Source organism: Cuculus canorus, chromosome 1, assembly GCF_017976375.1.
Source record: "Cuculus canorus isolate bCucCan1 chromosome 1, bCucCan1.pri, whole genome shotgun sequence".
Classification (NCBI taxonomy): domain Eukaryota; kingdom Metazoa; phylum Chordata; class Aves; order Cuculiformes; family Cuculidae; genus Cuculus; species Cuculus canorus.
This window is the reverse complement of record NC_071401.1, coordinates 141,828,424-141,847,689: the sequence shown is the minus strand read 5'-3', so window position 1 is coordinate 141,847,689 and position 19,266 is coordinate 141,828,424. Positions and strand designations below refer to the sequence as shown.

The window sequence follows — 19,266 nt, the reverse complement described above, 5'->3', positions numbered from 1 at the left end:
AATAAATACAATAATGAATGTGGAAAACGAACCAGTACCCAAATACAACAGCAAGGAGCAGCAGAACCAAAAAAACAACCTTGCTGAAGATTCTTATTTTTGAAGAAGAAATCAAAATATTAAGTAAGTTCAGATTCAGGATTTGTTAGCAATCTCCATTTTGAGGAAGGAGGCAGTGAAAGGCTTATCTAGCCTTTAGAGTCTTCACTTTACATGAGGGCATGCACCTCAGGTTGAGAAGAAAGGGCCCCAGGTTAAAAACACTAAATAAAGCAGTGCTGCTGCAGCAACACTTCATGACACCAGGTAAAGTTCCTACCATTCCTGACTCATTGCAGCACTTAGGGAAGATGATTTTGAAATATATTCAAGCAGTAATTCTTGAATTCAAACTTCAGCAGTTTCTTATTTCCATTAAACAACTCTCAGAATTGAGCACTAGGTGAGGAGTCAGGTATTCTGGAAGAGGCTTGTAGTGAGGGAAGTCACCTCTAGAATTTTTCTGTCCTACACCATAGAAGGTGGAGACAATGCTAGTCATCACTGCAGAAGCAAAGGAGAAGTAAGTGTTAGTAACACTTAACAGATTAGATAATTAATATAGTTATGCTGCTGTTATTTAACTTCATAGTTATTCTAACAATAGAGAGAATAGTTGCAACAGAGTCAGCTGTTGTTCCTCAAGTCCAGAAATTTAATTACTACTGGGGTATGGTTTGCATCTCCTGCATAGAAACAACAAACGTGTAACTGGAAACAGATTGTAGTTGTTATATCTAAGTAGCACAGTTGTGTTACTCCAGTTCTCACTCATGAAAGAGGATTGAGAGAGCAAAACTACTGACCTATTTTTCAGGAAGAATGAAGCTCATCCTACAGCCCTATTCAAAAGGCCTGCCTAGAGCCAATGTGACTCAAGTAAACAGCTTGACAGTACTCTATGCACTCGAATTCTATGATTCACAAAGCAGTTATCACACACAGCCCTCAAGCAGTAAGCCCTTATGCACACAAGCCTACTTTTCAAAGGTTGCTACCAGTCCCCCAGAGAGAAGTGACAAAGAACTCCATACACACACACACACACGTTTTTATTTTAATAAATAAAGTCTTACAGGCTCAGGCTTTTTTTTAAAATCACATATACAGAACAGAAAATGCCTGACCAAGTAACATGAATTAAACTACTAACCCTGGAAAGAAATTCATGCCCTCTATGACAGACCTGAACTGAAAAGGGATTTCCCACCAGCAGCATAGTAATTTACTTCATAGGATAGACAACTTGAAAGAGATGTGGCCAAAGCAAAGAGAGTGACCCTAAATGGACCACTCAACTTTATAGAGTCACAAAACAGTGCAAGGAAAGCCAAGAGCCCATATGTCTCCATTTTCTAATGTCACTGCTGGATGAATATGCATATCTTCATATCCTTTAAGCAATACATTCTAACCACAAGTAGAGAGGCTAAGCACAGCAGGTATGCAAAATTATTCCATTGAAGAACAGACACTGGATGACAAAGTAATGTTACATTTCAAGATTTTAAGTTAGCAGATGCTTTTGCATCCCCTTCAGTATGGCAATGGAACAGATCCCACCTTCTCTCACGGAGGTTTAGTCCAAAAACTTCCTGTTGGCATTAGCACCAAAGAGAGCCACTCTGATTTCTGGCATCATCTGTTGAGAGAGAGTCCATCAGGCAATGGGCAACACAATTGCTGCACGTTCCTCACTGCAGGCACTGTCTAATAGATAGGCTAGGCTTCAAAATTAAGGAGTCAATTCATTTGAGCTCTCTGAAATCTTTATCTGATCATGCACTGCCTGCTACTCTATAGACTTAAAGGACTGTTGATACCGCAGCATAAGAAAGATGCCGGAGAACAGGTTGGATTTTTTTCTTTTCCTCTGGGGTATAATAGGTCTCAGCCAAAGTTTCTAGCATTCAAGCTAGCTTCGGTAATTCAAGTTACCTCAGCATCTTAACATCTTGACTGCACCACAGTCATAACAAGTCTTTTAGTATCGTAATTTTTAGACTTCTACACTCATGCTTAATTCAAAAGGCATCATTCTGGGAAAAGCCATGTTTGTTGTAGGGAAGCACAAACAGTAGGTAATTTGCTTTTCTCCATTCAAAAATAACTTCTTACCTGTCATCCACATTGAAAACTGATCCTACACACTATCGTGACTGTTAACACATTGGAAACAAGGATTTTGTTACAAGACAAAACTAGTTAAATAGCATCTTATTCACCATGGCTGTTACAAAAGCTTACCTGCTGGGCTACAAGGTCCAGTCGACTTTCCAGAGTATTGGAAACCTTAATTTTGCCATCACTGTTATAGATTTCAACTCCTCCAGCACTAGAAATCAGAGGGGCAAAAAAAAAAAAAAGCAAACCCAAGATAAACATTGAAGTCAGAACATGGCAGAGATATCCGAAATCAGTGCTTACAGGCAAGTCAGATACATAGCTAATGCTTTTATTTTTTAAAAGCAAACTTTTTTTTTCTTTATCATGTCTTAATAGGACTGAGCACAAAGCGATCCAGTGAAGCAGCAGCATAAAGCATCTTTGGAGTTATAAGAGACCATAGCTACATAAAAGAGACTTCCATTAGTATGACCTAAATGCAAGCAGAACTATGAAATTTGTCACTTCAAAAAGTTTCAGACTCTGCATTTTGTTATTAATATGCAGCTTTCAGATTTTGGGAAGCCAGGAAGAATGCTAGAAGTGTTGTTTGCTGGCCCATACATAAAGATAGCTGACTATCAGAATATACAGCTTTGTTCCATGTTCTTTATTAAACTCTACGGAAACAGAGCCTTGCAGATATAACACCCCATCAAGTGACTATCCCACAGCACCTTATGACTCAGTTTGCTTCATTTTGAGACACAAAGCATGGCTACATCCATAATCCCTCTCTTTAACAGCAATAGATAAGTTTCTACGTATGGTTATTCTCTACTTCAGTGCTATGAATCAGGCTGGAGGTTGCACAAAACATTCATTGATATTTTTGACTGAGACTGTACTTGTCTGGAGGAAACTGCAGGGTCTGTGCTTGATTAATAAAAAGAAGTGCCAAATTCCACAGGAACACCAGCAAGCACACTGTGAGGCTATTCCACACATAATTTTCTGCAATTGTTCAAGTAGGAGTGGTGGCTCGAAAAGTTGCATTAAATTAGTGCTCTCTATAAAAGACTCCCGTTTTCCTTACATGTCTTCTGGCAGGAAGTTATCTTGGTCAATGTGAACATCCACATCCCTTTTTGTGGCATTTTTGTAGATGGGAATGCTCTTCTGTACAGCAGTCTAGGATATAACAAACCTCTAATTAGCATTGATAAATGCTAGTGAACCACTTGGGTTTGATCACTCAGTAACAAAACGAAGGACTGAGGCCTCTTTTTTTTTTTTTAATTAAGCAAATGCATTTCAGTATGGCTTTTGAGCCAAAAGCAATTATTCTTAATATTGTAGCAATGTCTAAAGTTTCCAAGGCAATATTCAAGAAAGCAAACGATTCCCAACTTGAAAAACATACTTGTTCCATTGCACTGCGTTTGCAGCAGAGTGTAGCAAGCAAAGCTTGATTTCTTGTCACACAGACAGGATATTTGCAGTGAGGTCCCAGCTTTCATAAGCAGGATACTGTCACACTATTCTAGGTGTCTTACCTTAACCATAGGAAGATCCTGTTTCCTGCACCGAACAACTATTCTGGGCTCAAGCAGCTGGTAGAATCCCTGCACAAGATAACCATTACATCATCAGAAAAGTAACATTTTAATTCTCTTACAGTTAATGTCAAGAACAGAAAGAAACCTCAGCAATTTGAAAATCAAAACCTGACAATCTTAGCCCCATTTATTCAGTTCTTTGCTTGCAAGTTGACCTCATGCAGACATTCTCAAAGGACAGCACCGTTATCTGGGAAACAGCCTACAGCTGTGGATTATGTGTTTCTTTATTAGCTTCAAGTTTGGATCTCAAATGCAACTAAATGTATGTATCACAGGACTGAGTTGTTCAGACAATGTACACAAGGATCATTGTTGTCTGAGTGGACTGAGCACAGAGCCAAGCTGACCTTCTCCTGTGCAGCCCTTGGATAAGACCTGCAGTAGTTTCAGGTGCCTGTTCGAATAACTCCTACCTTGCAGCTCCTCTACTACTACGTAAGGGGCAGGAGTAAGGGTGCTGACATACAGCAATACCAGATTTAAGTGTGACAAAGAAACAACACTGAATTGGCAGCACAAGCTGGTACGAAGCACTCTGAAGAAAACTCTACCACTGAACTGTGGACAGGAGAGCTCGTCACCGCCTCGAGAGTTGACAGAAAAAGGACCAACTCATACCAGAAGGTGGCACTACCGGTCGCACGACTGACCCTGGCCAAAGGTTATTGGACTTTTAGCGGTTAATTTCTGAGGCCTGAGTATGGTATTCTCACCAAACAAAGCTTTGCTTTCAGCTTTTTATGTCTGTCACAGGCATGTGCCATGCTACAGTAAATCTGTCAAAGCTAGGACTTAAGTCTCAAATGCCAAATAGATTTTAAAGGCAGATAACTATTGGCCTCCAGGTTTGGAGACAGCTTTTGTCAAAGGTGCATCTCATCCAGGTAATTACTACAGAAGCTTAACGCGAGCATCCTAAATGTGCATGTTACAATGAAAGTGCTCACATCTGTAATTATTCTTATAACTGAACTGCCGCTTGGTATACTAGGTTTTACACCTCAAAATATGCTCTGGCTTTATTTGTTCAGAATCCAGGATTGAAAGACAGCAGAAATTGATGTTTAAAACTCAGGGATCACCCAGCAACATTATATCTGGACTCCAATACAACGCTAACCTCCAGTGGGTTATATTTGCAGAAAGACACCTCAGATATGGCTGTGATCAGCTATTTGTTACAATTTAAATATTTACCTGTAGAACTAGTCCATCCAGCAGTGTCTGGTACCTGGCAGCATCCTTCACCACCTTGGCAAGTCTCTGCTTGGCCTCATTCAGCAAATCCTACGTTCAGAAGAAATCAGATCAGCAGAGCCCATCTGTTTGGCATTTGGTTGCATGCCTACCAACTTTCTGTACTCCCATTATAGCTATCACGCCCTGCCAACACATAAACGTACACTCCAGCTGGTGTTCATCCAAGCTAGACCTTCATCTCTGCGCATGGCACAATGCCCTTTCCAAACAGTTTCCTTCTCCCTGCCCTGATCTGAACCCATTATAACCCCACAAAAATTCCCTTTTCATTATAAAAGGAGACCTTAATAGTAAAGGATAGTATTTACAATATTAATTCAGACAAACTGAACATTTTGTAAGTCATTGCTTCATGTAAATTAATAAACTTGTCCAAATAACTTTTTTTTTTTCAGTTTCGTGGTCAAGCAAAGATATCTAACCTATCTTTATAGCTAACAATATTCAGGTTAGGGATTTTTAAACTGAGAGTAAATGCAAGTCCAAATTTTAAAATGAGAACTTATTTTTAATTTGAAGTAGCTGGTTTTGAATACCTTTATTCAGGAAATCAGTATCAGATGAGATGATTTAAGAAATCTGAGTCAACTCAGGCACAGCTCTGAGAACCGAACCATCATAATTACTTCAGATAAGGAAATTGTATAATTTGGTATAAATCTTTCTTTACTGTCCTGCCTCATACTGTTTAAAAGAAGAGTGCATATTAACACAATCAGTACTAGGATACAAGATTATCACAGTTTAATATCACAGTTAGACCTAATTATACTGTCCACCCTTGAGGAACAGCATTTCTGGAACTGCTCATCTCTCTTAACTGTGAAGAAAGCCAAAGACCTGATAAGGGAAGAAACAGCTAGCAGCATGTGACTTTAAATGTTCTAAAATGAGGAAGAATGTTATGCATTACTCAGAAGCATGAGGCTGAGTCAGCTGATAAATGAGGAAGAGACTACCCAGCAGAGACTATCACAATAGAGTTAGCTCTTTAGCCACCCACCTTCCTCCTCTCTGAATATAATCTGAAGTTTCAAACTAGGTTTAAAGAATCAATAAACTGGTGATTTTCCTCTGCTAACTCTCCTTTCCCCTGGGTACAACAACTTGAGCAACATTACTCCATTTTTTACTTTTGACTTCTACAGGTTTCAAGACATCTCCAATAGCTCAACAGCACCACCTAGCAGAACATGGAACACCTGAACTGTCTCTAAGACCAGTAAGAGAGAACAAACCTGCAAGATGTATAATGAGCAGAATGGGAGCACAAAATGTGTGGTGCAAGATAAACATAGTAAGCCTGAACTAAGACTAAATGTAGCCTGCTCTGATAAATCATCAATCACACACAGACTGGTCACCTACCAGAACAAGAAGCAACTACTTTCACATACTGGGAACTACTAAAGGGAGACAGAAAAACCCCAGCTACTGGTGTTTTGAGCCTACTTGCTTAAGCCATGCCAGCTTTAAAGCATAAATGTTGCTTCAGGCAAACAAAACTTCAAAGGTCTACCAACTGTGCAAGACAGAAGTCATGCTCTTCAAAGAAATAAGCTATTGTCCAAATTATAGATACGATACTGCCTGTAATGTTCCTAGCAGAGAATTGTATTTCCCTAGAAGAGCAGGTAACAGAAACCATGAAAATAAGCTAAAGCAGATTACTGAAGCTGGACTAAATTCTTAATGACTTTTCAGAACAGCTAGGAAAGCCATTTTTGTATGTTGAAATACACATCACTCCATCTCAAATCATATTTTTCTTTAGAGAACGGTTAAGTACATTTCCTAACAGATGGCAGAAATAGAACCTCTGTGTCTTTACTACAGAGATACTCACTGCAATAAGGTCATCCCTTGCCTTGAGGACCTTCAGTCTTGCTTGATTCATCAGGTTGGACATCTGACTGCAAGTTACATGATAAAGTTGAACCCATCAATCAGACTTTGACAGAAGAACCGCAATATTTAACTGTAAAACTTACATTTAAAGATAACAATACTACAATATTTAATAACAAAGCCTGTTGACTTGCTTGAATCTGTTTCTGAACTTGTACAAGTGATTAAAATGCAGAACCCCATCCTTCAGTGAAGATCAATCAAAACTAAAGTCAACATAATCATTTGTTCCAAAGTAACAGACCAGAGTAGAATTCTAGACGTATAAACTATGTAAGGAAATATGAAAGAGTCTTTCAACGCACTTAGTGAAGATTATACTATTGCAGGTCACTCCTGATAATTCCTCCCCAGTGAGAACTAGAAACTTCTAATTAGAACTAAACATTTTGGCTACAATTTGTTTGTTTGCCAGGGAGAAACAGTTTTGTATAAAATTAGACATAAAATGAGAGCCAAGGCTCTGCAGTCAGCCATTTAGCCTAGGGAACTTACATTTTCTTTTGCTGTTCAATTTGTTTCTCCTTCTTTTCATAATACTCCATGATTTTCAGCCTCTGTGTCTGAACAAGGCGACCCTTCTCAATGTTGAATTCCTCTTCTGCCTACAGTAAAAATTAAATAACTGAAGTGGAAATTGATTCCATGGGCTGAAAAAAACAGAATCAAAATGAAACAGCCATGCTTTCAGAGCGCATTCATAGATTAGCTAGGATGATACAACTTATGGTTCCATACAAACAAAAAAACATTTCAACCAGCACTCGAGTCAAAGGGAGTTCAGGACGTGATCTGCTGTAACTAGAACCTTGCTAACCAAGATACAGCTTATTTTATCAATTGACTGACATGAGTTTCCTTGCAGTATTTATTCCTCAGGCATAGAACTACCAAATTTATGTGTTATATACTAGTAAGAAAAACTCATTTTATCTGACATTCAGGTCCAACTTGTTTTTGTAGAATCGGTTTCCTTTCTGGCTACAGGAGATCCTACCCAAAATAAGCTACCCAGCTATCAATGTCCACAAACTTCCTTACTTTAACCAATTCTTTCAAAGGAGAGTGACAGTATAGCTGTTACTTCTTTTGCAAAGCCTAGCCAGACAGCACGTGAAAAAACAAATCGCAGATTTTCATATTTACACATGAGAATCCAATCTCAACTGCTGACTCCTGTTTGCAGATCACCAGGAATACCTGTTTTAGTGCTGATTAAATATTTGTGCAAATCTAAATGTTTAAAGGAGATTAAATACTATTACTAATACATCTGCTGAGTCCAATACCAACAAGATATTTCAGTATTGGTATAATGAAGATCTCTAGGGTTGTCAGGCACCCCTGACATGTAAACATTTGTATTCTATCACAGGGTTAATATTAAATTAAGACACAAGTGACTGAGTTTAAGGGAAGAATTGTGCAAGTAATTCAACTTACACCTTAAATATAAATTTACGCTTTAACTCTCCAGGATACCTACTAAATCACACCTAGAATTAAATCAGCAGGTGGCTACACAGGTTTAGACGCAGTTATTAAACTGCTCAGAAACAAACTTTCACCAACATAATTCAACCAGTTTAACTTTCACCTTTTATCATCTGGGCACAGGTATAAATGCTTGTGCACGATTACTAGCATTATTGCTTTGATTTACTCCTAATGTCTCTGCCTGACACAGTACGGAAGTAAAGTAAAAATTAAAATTAATCCCTCTGGTAACAGCTTGTTATGACAAATCTTAGCATAATTCATAACTATGCATAGAACTCGCTCAATCCCCAGTGATGTCAAGTTACGTCTATGAGGTGGTGGAAGGTGTTCCACTTAATCCAGTCTATTCAAATTACCACTCAGTTCTCCTGATCGCTTTAAAAAAAAAGTGAACTCCTCACATATGAATATATTTATATTTAAGAACCTCTAAGAAAGCTTTGACCAAAATTAGCCCTGACTTGTTGTGATTTGTGAAAAGCCAACAAATATTAACTTTATTTAGCAGTATCACTTCTTGCTATGTAATAACTAAACGTAAAGTAAGCTGTAGCTTACAAAACAGTCCTAGCACTCTAACTGCAACTATCAAACCAAGATGTCAGGTGCAGTTTTCCTTTTGCACTTACTGACACTGAATTTCCATTTTTACCTTGGCATCTATTTCTTCAGCCTTTTCATTGGCTTCCTGCTCAATGAAAGCCATCATATGCTTGATCTGCAACAAGAGAGAGAAATGAAAATCTTTCCTATTGGAAAGGACTTTGATGAGAGGAAATATATACATATATTTCTCACTGATACAGTAGACCCTCCATATCTGTTTTCCAATTCATAGAATAATGCTGTTTTTCAAGGAAACAAAATTGAGTGTACAGGTCAAGAGTCAGCTCATCTTAAGACAGAGTAGAAGAAAACATTTTCCCCCCCCAAATAATTCTATACAATGCTGTTTCACTGGCTGTAATTAGAAGAATGTACTTCGGATATGCAACTATACAAAAAAAAAAACCACCACAAAAGACAATTTGTATAAATGCGAGGCTGAGTATTTTCATTCTTCACTAGTTTTCTCCGAAAGAGTCATCAGGCACTGGCAGGGAGGTGGTCAAGTCACCATCCCTGGAGGTATTTAAATTTAAATGAGTAAAGGAGGTACTTAAGGACATGGTTTAGTGGCAGACAGGTATGGTAGGACTGGATCTCAGAGGTCTTTTCCAACCTGGTGATTCTGTGATTCCAAGTCAGGCACTAATGACATTCCAGCCTAGATGACTGATGAAGCATCTAGGCCTTCCAGCCTAGATGACTGATGAAGCAAAGCAAAGGGCTGCTGACCAGTCTGGTCAGAGCTTTACAACCAGAAGTTCATTTACACACCTGAGAAATCTTTCTTGAAAAAATGTAATAAATTCTGTAAAGACTTACAACATCATCAAAAAAATGCAGCTATATCGTTCAACTCAAAGACTTCATAAAGTAGTTGCATGTTAGTTTGGAGAAGCTGTGGAAGGAGAGAGACAGCAGCACTAGCTATCAAGACCACACCAAGTATAACACAGGCTCCTTTAGAGGCTGGTACACTGTAACATATTCTACCCAATGAATCTTTTTGAAACCACCTCAAGACACTATGAAGCAGAAGTCCAACAGCTTAAAGACAAGGAAAGCAATTATACAGAGTTCTGCTTATTTATCACGTGCCTTTCTGTGACAAGGCCTAACTCTAGATTCATATTTAGGGGAGACCAAAAGGACTCATGCCCAAACCGAACTGCAGCTGTGAACAGGCATAGGCATTTCCAAGGCCAGATGGAGTAGACCATATATTGAGCAGACCATAATACCTTACTGCTTGCACTTAGTGATGAGGTGCATTTTGCAAACAATCCAGTCCGAATAAACTTGCATGAAAGAGTCTATTTATATAACCTCATGTTAAAATTTTAAAGAGAAAAGTAAGGTACCAATGAGAAAACTGAAACAATATGCAGATCAGCACCACGCTCATATACAGGAAAAAAACAGAAGTAAACAGGCAAGTGGAAGATTTTAAGCATGTGCATTGGAATAAGTGAATAATAACATCTACGTCCTCAAATCAAATCAGCAATTTTTATTTTAATTCTAATTGGCAACACTTTCAAGTGCATGTCTACCTATGGGGTTGGTTTCCTATTCTGCTCACCTGGCCACCGATTAAACCAAGTTTTAGGTCTACCTGCATTTCAGAAAAGACATGAGGGGCAGATAAAACATGGGAAGAATTTTGCTGAATAGCCCATTGGTGAAGGAGACTGAGGGCTTTAGTACAGCAGTAGCAATGCTTACATTACTGAGTCACTTCCCCCATTTTGGTTTGGTTTCCAAATTTTGAAGAAGTACTTTAAACAGTTCTGGGTGTTCAAGAAATGTCCTCTGCGTAACAAAGAAGAATGAGATGGAAGCAAGCCGATATTGCATCCAGTTCCCCATGTCTGATAAGACCGAACAGCGTTCTTTCCTTCAAAATCCGTTGTACTGAAATCCCTTTTTCATTTCATAGAATTGAAGAGATCCTAAGGGAGACTTTTACCTCTACAAATAGGACTAGTTTTAGTAAGACAGACAACAGTACTTATTTTAAAATAAGATATCAATTTTAAAATGAAGTTAATAATTTTTGCATAGTAGCATTTCCTATAGAAGGGAAAAGAGGGGTTTTCGCATCAGTAGTAGCGCAACTATCCTTTCCATGGGAAGTTCTAGGTGTTAGAATGGCTTTAGCTAGAAGTGACTACCTAATTTGGATGGAGCAATCTATTGACAAAATAAAGCAAACAAGTCATTCAATGGGAAAAATTCTTAATTGAGATCATTTTCAAAGTAAAAAAAACCTGCTTGCCATGGCAAGTAGCTAAGAGTCCAGACGACCAGTTGGCAAGTTCATCCCAGGATTTATACACACGCAGAACTGTCATGCTATCAGCAGCACTCTTTTCCAGTTAACAGGATCATCTGAGGCTTAGAAATGTAAAACAATGACAGGAAAGCTGCAGATGTGAAACACTTCTGGCATTACATGTTTAGTATATCAACAGATCCTGAACTAATCTTTTAAGTTCAGGTCCATGGTGGCTGAGCAAGACTACCCCAATGTCAGATTTTTATTATATTCATGGAAAAGGCAGGAAAAAACAAGTAAGCTTTGCAGATAAGAGGAAAGAGAATGTGATGTTACAATTCTTCTTTTGCAGGAAGACAACCTACTGATTTTACTTTCAATGTGATGTTTCCTTGCCAAGAGACAATGTTTACTGAATGAGAAAGTGAGACACAAGCACTTCTGATGCAAAGGACAAAGGGAACTCAGCTGATCTGCTCATCGCTGGTAGGAAACTCAACATACCAGCGGTGACTGGATCCATGCAGTCTGTAACATGGCACACCATTTTCAACCCAGTTCAAAGCAGTTTTTTTGGGCAAGGGCAGTGTTTACTGTCAATAAGGACAGAAGTCCTGCCTCAGGAGGAAGTGTCCAGTCACACTTCAGGGTTGTAAGTTTCCATTCCAGAGAAGCCCAGGTTGCAGTACTCCACTTAGGATTAAAAAGCGAAAGAGGCACTCCAGAAAGCTCAATAGCCTACCCAAATGCTAAGTTACAGCTAATTAGACGTAGTATAGCTACAAAAAAAAAAAAAAAATAGATGGAAATTCTTAGAGAGCAACATCTAGGAAGGCAATACTGATCTAGGGCAATATAGTTATCTGCCATAAAGGGCAAGTAAATACTGTAGATAGCATAAAGGCTAACCATGATGCTTTTCATTATAAACTAGCATAATAAGTCATCAAAATTCATCATAGAGTCATTAAGGTTGGAAATGAGCTCCAAGATCATCTAGTTCAACCATCCGCCCAGCTCCACTGGGCCTACTAAACCACATCCTAAAGTGTCATGTCCACATGGTTTTTGAACACTTCCAGTGATGGCAATGCCACCACTTCCCTGGGCAGCCTGTTCCCGTGTTTCATCACTCTTTCAAAAAGAAATATATCCTAATAGTGAATCTAATCTTCCCCTGATGCAACTTCAGGCCATTTCCTCTCAACTTATCCCTTGTTACTTATAAGAAAAAAATACTTCAAAATTCCCTGATGGGTGGCAAATCAATCCTGCCAGGGAAGAAGCCAATTTCTCCACAGACTTCTCCTTCTCAACAAGATTCCCAGAGAATACCTGTCCCTTTCACCAACCCTTGCTTTCACAGCAGAGCACCACTCTTGTAGAATAGTGCCAGAATCTGACCCACAACTAAAACGTTAACCAGCCGTAGCTGCCAGTGGCTGCTACTAGAGTTCAGAGCTGTCACTGTCCCCCTCTCCCCTTTCTACCCATCCCACCCCTTTTCCACCCTGTCCCTTCCCTTCCTTTTTCCACCCTGTCCCCCCCACCCTTTTCCACCCTGTCGCCTCCTCTCCCTTTTCCACCTTGTCCCTTCCCTTCCTTTTTCCACCCTGTCCCCCCCACCCTTTTCCACCCTGTCGCCTCCTCTCCCTTTTCCACCCTGTCCCCCCAGTTCTCCCTCCTCTTTCTGCACTGTTCCCCCCTTTCTGCTCAGTCCCCTCTCTCCTTTCCACCCTATCCCCCCCTTTTCTACACTCTCCCCCTCTCCTTTTTCTATTCTGTCTCCCCTTCTTTTCTACTCTGTCCCCTCCTCGCCTTTTGCACTGTCCCCCTCCCCTTTTCACCCTGCCCCCCACCCTTTTTACCCTATCCCCCTCGCCCCTTTCTATGCTGTCCCCCTTTCCTACTGTCCCCCTCTTCCCTTTCTACAGTGCCTCCTCTCCTCTTTCCTACCCTTCCCCCTCCCTTTTCCACTGTCCCCCCCTTTAGCGCTGGCCGCCTCTCTCCTTTCTACCCTATCCCCCTCCGCGCTCTCCCCCCTCCCCTTTAGCTCTCTCCCTTTTTAGCACTCTCCCCTTTTGCACTGTCCCCCCTTCCTTTAGCGTTCCCCCCTTTTCGATCCTGCCCTCCCCTCCCCTTTGGCACTACCGCCCCTTTTGTACGCTCTCTCCCTCCCTTTTCTACTCCGTGTATGCCCCCCCTTTCCCACTGTCCTCCTCACCTTTAGTGCTCTCCCCCCTCCCCTTTCTACCCTGTTCCCTCTCCACACTCTCCCCTTCTGCACAGCCCCCCCTCCTTTAGCGCTGCCACCCCTTTCTGTGCTGTTCCCCCCTCCCTTAGCGTTGTCCCCCCTCCCCTTTCCCGTCCCCCCAGCACCATTCCTCCTCTCCCCTGCCCTTCCACCACCCGGACACCTTCCCCCTCCGCCCCAGCTGCTCGGCAGCCGCTCCATCGGCCGCCCCGCTGTCCCCTGACCTGCTTCTGGACGTCGGCATCGCTGAGCGCCATGGCGGCGGCGGCGGCGGGTGCGCGGGCAGGCGACGAGCGAGGCGAGCGCGAGGGACAGCACGAGCGGCTCCGATCCCGCTCCGGGTCACGGCGCGTGCGGCCGACGCTCCGGGTCACGGCACCCCTCCCACCGCCTCTTTCCTGGGGGCCAATGGGGAGATTGAGCGCCGGTGACGTCACGGGCCAAAGAGCAGAGGGAGGGGCCCTCGCGTGTTGGTGGAGGGGGAGGACCGGGGGTAGCTGCGCGCAGCGCTGCATGGCGGGAGCGGGGGGTGGGCGGTGCTTGTGCCCCTGCCCTCCCAGCTGCCCCGCCCTCCCCGGCAAGGGGTAAACACTGCAGGGACAGGCTTGGGAGTCGGAGTTCAGGGGTGCTGGGGGTGGGAGGGCAGGTAGTCACAGACGAGGAGCGGTTGAAGGAATTGCGGTTATTTAGCCTTGAGAAGAGGAGGCTGAAGGGAGACTTTATTGCTCTCTGCAACTGCCTAACAGGAGATGGTAGAGAGGAGGGAGCTGGCCTCTTCTCCCAAGTGACAGGGGACAGGACAAGGGGAAATGGCCTCAAGCTGCGCCAGGGGAGGTTGAGGCTGAATATCAGGAAAAAAAAAATTCACAGAAAGGGTCACCAGGCACTGGCAGAGGCTGCCCAGGGAGGGGTAGAGTCACCATTCCTGGACGTGTTTAAAAGACGGGTAGATGAGGTGGTTGGGGACATGGTTTAGTGGCAGAGAGGAATGGTTGGCCTCAATGATCCAAGAAGTCTTTTCCAACCTAGTGATTCTATGATTCACCAGGTGGGAAAAGACCTTGGAGACCATACCTGTCCACTACTAAATCATCTCCCCAAGCACCTCATCTACATGCTTTTTAAACACCTCCAGGGATGGTGACTCCACCACCTCCCTGGGCAGCCTCTGCCAGTGTCTGATGATCCCTTCTGTGAAGAAATTCTTACTAATGTCCAGTCTGAACCTCCCCTGGCACAGCTTGAGGCCATTCTCCTTTGTCCTATCACTTGTCACTTAGGAGAGGAGGCCAGCACTCAATCTTCTCTGCAACTTCCTTTTAGGTAGTTGTAGAGAGCGATAAGGTATCCCCTCAGCTTCCTGCAGGCTGAAGAACCCCAGCTCCCTCAGCCATTTCACATAAGACTTGTCTCCAGCCCCTTCACCAGCTTCATTGCTCTCCTCTGGACAAGCTCCAGAAACTCAATATCTTTCTTATAGTGAGGGTCCCAAAACCGAACACAGTATTTGAGGTATGGCCTTACCAATGCTAAGTACAGAGGGAGAATCACTTCCCGGTCCTGCTGGCCACACCATTTCTGATACAAGCCAGGATGCTGTTGGCCTTCTTGGCCACCTAAGCACGCTGCTGACTCATGTTCAATCAGCTGTTGACCAATACCCCCAGGTCTTCCTCTGCCAGGCAGCTTTCCAGCCATTCTTCCCCAAGCCTGCAGCGTTGCGTGGGGTTTTTGTGTCCCAAATGCAGGACTCCGCACTTGGCCTTGTTAAACCTCATCCTATTGGCCTCGGCCCATCTGTCCAGCCAGTGGTTTGGGTCTGAGGGGACCTTATGATGCAATAAGTAGTTACTGTTACAAAAAGTGGAATATTTTTAATTTAAGCTAAAGTAGAGTTGTTTCATCTAAGTAATTGTATCTTTTGAAAGTCAGACAGAATTTTCCTGTGACAGTGTGTTTTCTTTAAAATAGTGTTTTTCCAGTTGCTGTTTATTGTTTGGAGACAATAACAACTAGTGTGCTGTGTGATCTGTGCTGAACAGAGATGTCTTCTTCTGTGATCACCTCTGTTTGGAGTCTCTCCCTATCTCAAAGGCAAGGTCAGGCAGAGCTGGACCCAGCTCCAAATTAGCAAGAGATTTTACTGTTGTGAAGTTCATAATAACATTAAAATTTGTCCTTGGAAAGTAATAGAATATGCATAAGATTTCTGGGAAAATTCATACACGTACATCAGTGGAACATACATTTTGTCCCCAGCTCTTATCTCGTTGCATGCGATTGCTGGAGATCACTCCCTCGTGTTGCCCAGGACTGATAAAGCATGTTTGCTTTCTAAAATTCCAAAACGAGTCTTGGAGAGTTTATTTACCAGCATTTTCAGTATCACTTACAGATCACCCAGTTCCAATCCATCTGCCTTGGGAAGGGGCACCTTCCACTAGACCAGGTTGCTCTAAGCCTCGTCCAAACTGGCCTTGAACATCTCCAGGAATGGGGCATCCAGAAAATCTCCCCCTTGGGCTCTGGTGGGAACACGGTGCTCAGTTTCAAAAACAGCTGAGCTTACTCCAATAAATGCCCTAATGTGTTTTAACTCGTAGCAGAGGGAAATGAAACATGGAGAGAAGCTTGCTTATAAGGCCCTCGAGTAGGAGCAGTGCCTTGGGCTCCCCACAACAAGAAAATGGGATACATCAGGGTCACCTTCAGCTGTCAGTTGTATGAAGCCGTGAAATGCTATTTATATCTTGCAGTTTTTCCAGGCTTGGACTGGTGGGGAGAGATGAAACTGGCTGTTTTACCTGCACAAGTCACAGAACTGTTTAGGTTAGGAAAAGACCTTTAAGATCACCATGTCCAACCCTTAACCCAACACTGCCAAGCCACCACTAAACGATGTCCCTAAGCACCACACCTACTCATCTCTTAAACACCTCCAAGGATGGTGACTCAACCATTTCCCTTGGCAACCTGTTCCAATGTCTGATAACCCCTTTTGTGAAGAAATTTTTCTTCATGTCTAATCTGAATCTCCCCTGGTGCAACTTGAGGCCATTTCCTCTTGTCCTTGTTACTTGGGAGAAGAGAACACGCACATTACTAGAACCTCCTTTCAGGTAGCTGTAAAGAGCAATAAGGAGCAGGAAGAGAAAAGCAGGAGGAGGTGGGAACCCGCTGATGGAGGGGAGGGAGGAGAAGCAAATGGCCTCCCAGCCCAGAGGAGGGGGGTCATGGCTGTCAAGTGGAGCTGGCTTGGAGGAAGTAGTGTGATAGATCCCTCAGGTTGGTTGTACTTTTATGATTAACAGTTACAGCACCAGCATTTCGTTGTAGGAATATACAGTACGGATTCATAGAGTGGTTTGGGTTGGAAGGGACCTTGGCGATCATCCAATTCCAACACCCCCTGCCATGAGCAAGGACATCTTCCACTAGGTCAGGTTGCTCAAAGCCTCACCCAACCTGGCCTTGTTACCATCTGTCATTGTGTGATGCAGAAACATTCACAACCATTGTGAAATGATGTGTTGATTCTTCAGGAGCTCTGTTACTGCTTCCGTTGTTTACAGTAGTATTTATTTAGTTTAGCTATTTCTGCACTGCAGGCACTCAATTTAAAGGCTAACTGACTGACATTTGGGACCAAAGGAACTGACAAAGTTATTTCAGGCATATCCATGCATCTTTATGACTTGTTTTTATGTCTTTAATTTTTACTATGCCTTCTTTTTTTTTCAATGTGATAAATCTTGCTATAAAAATGTGTATGCTATTTATTTTCCTCATACTGCAACGCTGTCATAATGCAGGGAGAAAACCTGTATTTTGGCACCTGAGTGCACTTTGGTGCTACTTCAGTCAGAACCTGAATGACACAAACACAGTCAGAACCTGCTTTCCTGCCTCCAGGCCAAGTGATCCCCTAGCCTTACAGGGGAAAAGGGGGCTGTGATTGAGACCCTGACCTGGCTAACCCACGCCTACAGTCCTCTGAACTGCCTCAGGACTGCAGAAATGAACTGCCAGCCATTATACCCCTCAAAATCCGTGAAGAAAAGCATTAAGAACTAAACAGAATCATAGGATGGTTTGGGCTGGAAGTGACCATGAAGGTCATCCAGTCCAACCCACCTGCAATGAGCAGGGGCATCTTCAACTAGATCAGCTTGCTTAGAGCCCCATCCAACCTGGACTTGAACGTTTCCAGGGATGGGGCATCAACTACCTCTCTGGGCAACCTCTTCCAGTGTTTCACCACCTTCAGTGAAAAAAATTTCTTCATAATATCTAGTCTAAACTTCTTCTCTTTTAGTTTAAAGACATTACCCCTTGTCCTATTGCTACAGGCCCTGCTAAAAAGTTTTGCCCCATTTTTCTTATAAGCCCACTTTTAAGTATTTAAAGGCCACAATAAGGTCTCCTCGGAGATCTTAATAGGAGACCAATAAGGTCTCTCCCTCTTCACCAGGCTGAACAACCCCAACACTCAGCCTTTTTTCACAGGTGAGGCGTTCCAGGCCTTTGATAATTTTTGTTGTGCTCTTCTGGACCCGCTCCAACAGGTCCATGTCTTCACTGTGCTGAGGACTCCAAAACCAGACACAGCACTCCACGTGTGGTCTCACCAGAGCAGAGAGGCAGAATCTGATACAAGAAGTAGTTACAGAAAGTGGAATATTTTTTATTGGGTTTGGGTTGGAAGGGACCTTAAAGATCATCCAGTTCCAACTCCCCTGCCACAGGCAGGGACATCTCCCACTAGATTCGGCTGCTCAAGGCCCCATCCAACCTGGCCTTGAACACCTCCAGGGATGGGGCAGCCACAACTTCCCTGGGCAACCTGTGACAGTGCCTCACCACCCTCATCAGGAAGAATTTCTTCCTTATGTCTAGTTTAAATCTGCCCCTCTCCAGTTTATACCCATTGCCCCATGTCCTATCACTACAAGCCTTTGTCAACAGCTCCTCCCCAGCAGTTTTTTCATCTAAGTAATTGTATCTTTTTAAACTCAGACAGAATGTCCCTTTAAGACGGTGTTTTCCCAGACGTGGTTCATTCATTGGAGACGATCACTGATCTGTGCTGCACAGGGGTGTCTGCTGTAGGATCACCTCTGCTCGGGGTATCTCCCTACCTGAAGGACAGGCAGAGCTGGCTCCGAAAGCTCCAAATCAGCAACAGATTTAACTGTTATGAAGATCATAATAACATTAAAATTAGTCCTTGGACAATAACAGAATAGGTATAAGCTCTCTGGGAATATTTATCCCCACGCATGTCAGTAGGACACACACCTTGTCCCAGCTCTCGTCTCGGTGCACACGGTGGACAGACATCGCTCCTCGCGTTGCCCAGGGCTCATCGCACCCCGCCCCGCCGCCCTTTCCCGCCAAGCGCCGGGCGGTCACGTGGTGGGAAAGGGCGGTGCCCCGCCCCTCGGCGCGCGCCGTGACGCGTCACCCCCCCCCCCCCCTCCAGCCTCCTCCCCGCCCCTCCATCATGGCGGCGGCGGCGCAAGAGGCGAATTAGGGCAGGAGCTGGCGCCGCCGCGCGCGCGCCCTCCCCCTTACCACCAGCCACCCCCCACCCCACAACCCAACCCAACCCCGGCTGGACCGAACCGAACCTAAGCCGTTTGGGGCTCCGACCCGCCGCGCTCGCAGGTGAGGAAAAGGGCGCGGGCGCGCGC

General features: G+C 43.3%; 2 protein-coding genes across 2 annotated transcripts in view; one reads left to right on the top strand and one right to left on the bottom strand.

The window, feature by feature from the left end:
- Window positions 1-1,056: 1,056 nt before the first annotated feature.
- ATP6V1E1 (ATPase H+ transporting V1 subunit E1) lies at window positions 1,057-13,961 on the bottom strand. The gene is made up of 9 exons (XM_054056040.1): window positions 13,798-13,961; window positions 9,088-9,153; window positions 7,431-7,540; window positions 6,874-6,940; window positions 4,965-5,054; window positions 3,702-3,770; window positions 3,242-3,336; window positions 2,287-2,374; window positions 1,057-1,681 (listed from the first exon to the last, which is right to left on the bottom strand). The coding sequence occupies exons 1-9, from the start codon at window positions 13,828-13,830 to the stop codon at window positions 1,619-1,621; spliced, it is 681 nt and encodes a 226-aa protein (XP_053912015.1). The 5' UTR covers window positions 13,831-13,961; the 3' UTR covers window positions 1,057-1,618.
- A 5,101-nt stretch (window positions 13,962-19,062) lies between these two features.
- BCL2L13 (BCL2 like 13) overlaps window positions 19,063-19,266 on the top strand; it is a 43,751-nt gene continuing 43,547 nt past the window's right edge. The window contains exon 1 of the mRNA XM_054056010.1: window positions 19,063-19,240. The gene's annotated coding sequence lies outside the window, so the exon portion shown is untranslated. The remainder of the gene's footprint in view (window positions 19,241-19,266) is intronic.